The sequence below is a fragment of the Triticum dicoccoides genome, chromosome 5A (genome assembly GCF_002162155.2).
Source record: "Triticum dicoccoides isolate Atlit2015 ecotype Zavitan chromosome 5A, WEW_v2.0, whole genome shotgun sequence".
NCBI classification, from domain to species: Eukaryota; Viridiplantae; Streptophyta; class Magnoliopsida; order Poales; family Poaceae; genus Triticum; species Triticum dicoccoides.
In genome coordinates, this window is record NC_041388.1 from 106,668,816 (window position 1) to 106,673,900 (window position 5,085).

The following is a 5,085-nucleotide window of genomic DNA, read 5'->3' on the forward strand; positions in this document are numbered from 1 at the left end:
TTTCAAGGCGAGAGATTGTGTTCCACTAGCAAAAGATCGAAGGTTGCACCAACTGCTCCAGAACAAAGGAGAGGAGGTAGTTTGGAAATTATTACAAGGATAGTTGAGACATTGTAGCAGCTGAGTAATATGAAAACAGAAGTTAAAAAAACAGCGAATGATGAAAAGAAAGAGTAAGTGAAGGTCATAGTATATTTTATTCAAAAGGAATTGAGTTGGGTGTCTGAAAATAAGTTGGTAGGACTTGGGACACAGGTCAGGTCTCTGTCTCATTCGGACAATCCACTATGCAAAGGCTGAAAAGCACCTAGAGATCGAACAACTCGAATATATAAATCAACACATAAATCAATTACGTATGGTTCCTATACTATAGATATTTTGTATTTGAGAAGAAACAGAGCAAATTTAATGATTTCTCGATGGCGGTCTACTTGCGCTTGTTCTTGCTCCCAACGAGCAAGACGACGTAGAAGAGAGCACGGAAGAAGAAGCCGAATGCCGCCGTGACCAGGAGGCACATCCACTTCCCTAGGTCCGTGACGGCCTGCTGCCTTAGCACGTCGGCGCCGGTGACGACGCACGTGGCGGCCGTCATGTTTGTGCCGAGAGTCGCACTGATCGCGCCGAGCACCTTCAACTTCACGGCCTCCGTCATGCCGGCGATGGGTGTCCCCTCGAACATCTGTACCCCGCGCGCGAAGCACCGGCTCGCGTCGCCGAACTCGTTCTGCAACACAGCCTGGTAGGGATACTTGACGAGCGAAATGTAGTGGAACCATATCCAGTAGTTGGGAATCCTGTCCCGGTTGATGAAGAAGCCGGAGAAGAGGAGGAAGTAGGCGAGGATGGCCACCACCACCGTGTAGCCCACCATCACGTGCGGTACCACCGCCGACAGGAACGTCACGAACCCGCTGCCCGCCCACAGCGACGCGAGAATGATCAGCGCAAAGAAGGCGAACGACGCGCCCCCGCCGGCGAGGCCCACGGCGAAGAACGTGGTCACCGCGAACGCCAGGGACAGGATGACCAGCGGCGGGAAGGACACGACGGAGTTGGCGAGCACGTACGACAAGCGGCGGTACGAGTTGTGCGCCGTCTCGCGGAGGTAGATGTGTCGCTCCTGGACGAACACCGGCAGCGCGTCGGCGCAGACGTAGAACATGGTGGACATTCCCATGGCGAAGAAGCCCAGCCGCTCCTGGACGCCCTTGGGCGTGTCGTCGAGGCGCAGGAAGATGGTCGCCAGGATGAGCCCCGTCAGCATGATGGTGCCCAGGCGCATGCCGAAGAGCTCCGGCATGCGGCGCGTGTTGATGAAGGAGCGCTTGATCAGCACCCACACCTCCACGGTCAGCGGGTTCGCGTACGTCGGCACCGACGACGCCGTCCCTGTGACAGTCCCGGCCACCAGCTTCCCACGACAGACGCTCTCGGATATGGCCACCCCTAGCGGCATCGTGTTGACAGTCTCGATGATCCTGTGGTCTGCTTGCCACCTGGCGTTGAAGTCGGCGAGCAGCGCAGCGCCATCAGGCTGGCGCTCGAGTTCTCTGATGGTGTCCAGCGCGAACTCGGCCGGGTTCTCGTTCTCCGGGATGGGCTTGCCGAACTCATGGAAGAAGGGTATGAGGCCGGCAGGCGTGCCGGCATAGACGGTGCGGCCGCGGGAGAGGAGCAGTAGACGGCCAAGGATGCCGAGGATCCGCGCGCTGGGCTGGTGGATGGTCATCACGACGACGCTGCCGCTCCGCGCGATGTCGAGGAGCACCTGCACCACCATGAACGCACTCGCCGAGTCGAGCCCGGAGGTGGGCTCGTCGAGGAACAGCAGGATCGGGTCGTGGATGATGTCCGTGCCGATGGAGACACGGCGCCTCTCGCCTCCAGAGACCCCACGGTGCCCCTCGTCGCCGATGACGGTGTCGGCGGCGCTGGCGAGGCCGAGCTGGTCGATGAGCGCGTCGACGCGTTCGCGCTTCCTGGCCGGGGAGAGCGCGCGGGAGAGGCGGAACTCAGCGGCGTACATCAGCGTCTCCCGCACCGTGAGCATCGGGTACAGCAGATCGTCCTGCATTACGTAGGCGGAGATGGCGCGGAGGCGGCGGCCGTGGAGGGCCTCGTCGTTGAGCGTGACGGTGCCGCGGAGGCTCTCCCGCTCGATCCGGCCGGCGAGCGAGTCGACGAGGGTGGACTTGCCGGACCCGCTGGCGCCCATCACAGCGAAGAGCTCCCCTTCCCGGGCCTCGCCGGAGATGCCGTTCAGCAGCGCCCTGGTGGTTGACGGTGATGGCGAATCCGTGGACGCCCTGGCGCGGGACAGCAGGCTCGCCAGCCTGCCGCCGCGCGTCCTGACGGTGTACGACAGGTCAGTGAAGGACAGCCGGTACGGCACTGGCGCGACGGGCGGCTGACCCGCCGAAGCATCTTCATCGGTGCCGACGTCGACGACGATGTGGCCGGAGGTGGCCATGAGGTCGGGACGACGGCGATCGTTGATCTTCGACGCGACACGACGAGAGCTCGATCGATTGGTGGGTCGGAAATGTGTACGTGCGTGTACGTTAATATAGGTGGTTTGCTTTGCTTTTTGCCTCTCGTGTTTGGTTTGAACTTTGGAATATTGGTGGTGTGGAGATCGCTACGTATACGTACTTGTAATGAACTCGAGTGCCAGGGAAAGGCACAAAAGAACTCGAGTGCCAGAGTTATTATTGGGCCCTAGTGGGACAGCTAGCTAGTCGGCCGTGTACTGTATTTGTGTACCACCAGTACAACTCCGTCTCGATTTATTATCCCTTCATCAAACTCTTTTTTTAGATGACCTTCATCAAACTCTTACGACAATACTTTTGCAATATAGTATTTTTGTTTTTGCAATATAGTATTTTTTTTATATTTTAACCGATTTGATATATTTTTAAATCTGCTAAATATAAATTGTTTCCCTAAATATAAAAGGCTAGTATGAAGTTAAAAGAGTATCAACTAAATATAAATTTATTCACAATTAGATATATTTTTACGATGTACTTATTCAATATTATGGGAAAACTTTGTTTTTGCCACTCTAGCTTTTGATCACTTTGTTTATGCCACTCTAGAATCTGACATTTTACTTTTGTCACCCTTAGTTTTTGACAATACATCACTATTGCCATTATGTGGCAAAAGCAATAATTTTAGAGTGGCAATTGTGATACATTGTCAATATCTAAGAGTGGCAAAAGTGAAATGAAAACTTATTGGTTTTGCCACGGAATGGCATTTGTGAAGATTGTCAGAAACTAAGAGTGGCAAAAGTGACATGTCAAATTCTAGAGTGGCATAAGCAAAGTAGGCAAAAGCTAGAGTGAAAAATAAAGTTTTCCCCAATATTATAGTTGTCGATATTTTCTTCTAAATATTTGGTTCAATTTGGAAAGCATTGACATTTTAACTAAATGTATATGACATAATTTGGGGTCAATGACAAGATTGCGTACCTCGCGGATCTCCATGATATTTGTGCTTCCCCGACTAGACCTTGGCTTATCGGGGGAGACTTCAATATGATCCTCTCGACGGAAGACAAGAATAACCCTAACCTCAACCATCGCATCATGATCCGCTTTCGTCGATTCCTTGCGAATGAGGGATTGCGTGATATGTACATGCATGGGTGGCGATACACCTAGTCCAGTGAACGTGACAACCCAATGTTGGTCTGCAAGGACTGCTTACTTTACTCTTCTTCTAGGAGCTCCGAGTACCCGCATTGCCTTTTGCGGTGTCCCTTCCGTTGTATCCGACCATCACCCCCTTCTTCTTGATTGTTCCGCACCTTTGCCGGGAGCTAGACAGTGTCTTTTCGCGTGCTTTTGGCCCAAACTAGATGGCTTCCACCTTGTGATTTCTGAGGCGTGGAACTCCGTTGATCACGACACCGAACCATTCTAACGCATTGTGGCACGAATGAAGGCCATGGCTCGCAGCCTACAGCAGTGGAGTGCCAAATCCATTGGCAACACTGTGCTACAACTTTTGGTCACGTGAGCTCATCACTTGACTCAATGTTGCACAGGATCTCCGCCCTTTGTCCTCCTTCAAAACCTGGCTGCACTGACGCGTGAAGGCTTCATATCTTGGATTTAAGTCCCTGGATTGCTCCATCTCAAGGCAACACACCTGCTTTTCCTAGCTCAAGCACGGTAACATGAGTGCTACATTCCTTCGTGTCCGCGTTGCGTACCGCAGGCAGATGAACCTCATGTTCTCTCTCAAGTTTGTAGATAACACAGTTCATGAACCTGATGTTCTTGCTGACATGGCTTTCGACCACTTCTCGTCCATCGTTGGTTCCTCCGAGGAGCGTGCTTTCACCCTTGCCCTGGAATATATCCATCCTCACACTTCAATCTTCACGTACTTGATCAACCCTTCTTCGAGGACGAGATTTGGTGTGCGGTTAAAGCCATGCCCACATGTAGAGCGCCGAGTCCGGATGGTTTCTCCGTGGAGTTCCTTTGGGCCTTGTAGGTGTAACACCCCAATAATCATGCTACAGTGATCCCTTGCTAATGATACCATGTCATCTTATTTTGCTAAGCTTAATTGCCACTTGATAAAAATCAAAGTCAGATTCCAATTTAAATTGCAAGCCAAATTATTACTTCTTCAAACGGTGAAACAAAAATGTTTACGATATGTCATAAAATCCCAAAGCATTGGTAAAAATAATATCAACTACATTTGGATGCCCAAATTATCCCTGTCAATTATTTTAGTGGAACGATATCCTTTAACCACCCCATTTAAATGCGAATATAATTTAAATGAATTTAAGACGATCCCAAACTTTGCGGACAACCCTATAATATTGCAAAGTATTTTTGTGACAAGTCTCACATTTAACAAAACCCATATAGTATTAAAATAAAATAGAAAATAGAGAGCAAAACATTAAACAGAAAAAGATAAAGGAAAATACTAAAACCTACTGTGCCTGTGGGCTTTAATGCTCATAGGAGTAGACCAGCCCACTGCCACATCGTCTTCCTCCTACTACTCATCCGAGGCGTGTTGGGCGCGAGCACTGCGTCC

General features: G+C 51.0%; 1 protein-coding gene across 1 annotated transcript; it reads right to left on the reverse strand.

Moving 5' to 3' along the window:
• Window positions 1-204: 204 nt before the first annotated feature.
• On the reverse strand, window positions 205-2,543 carry LOC119299803 (ABC transporter G family member 5-like). The gene has a single exon (XM_037576950.1). The coding sequence runs from the start codon at window positions 2,474-2,476 to the stop codon at window positions 431-433; it is 2,046 nt and encodes a 681-aa protein (XP_037432847.1). The 5' UTR covers window positions 2,477-2,543; the 3' UTR covers window positions 205-430.
• Window positions 2,544-5,085: the final 2,542 nt, after the last annotated feature.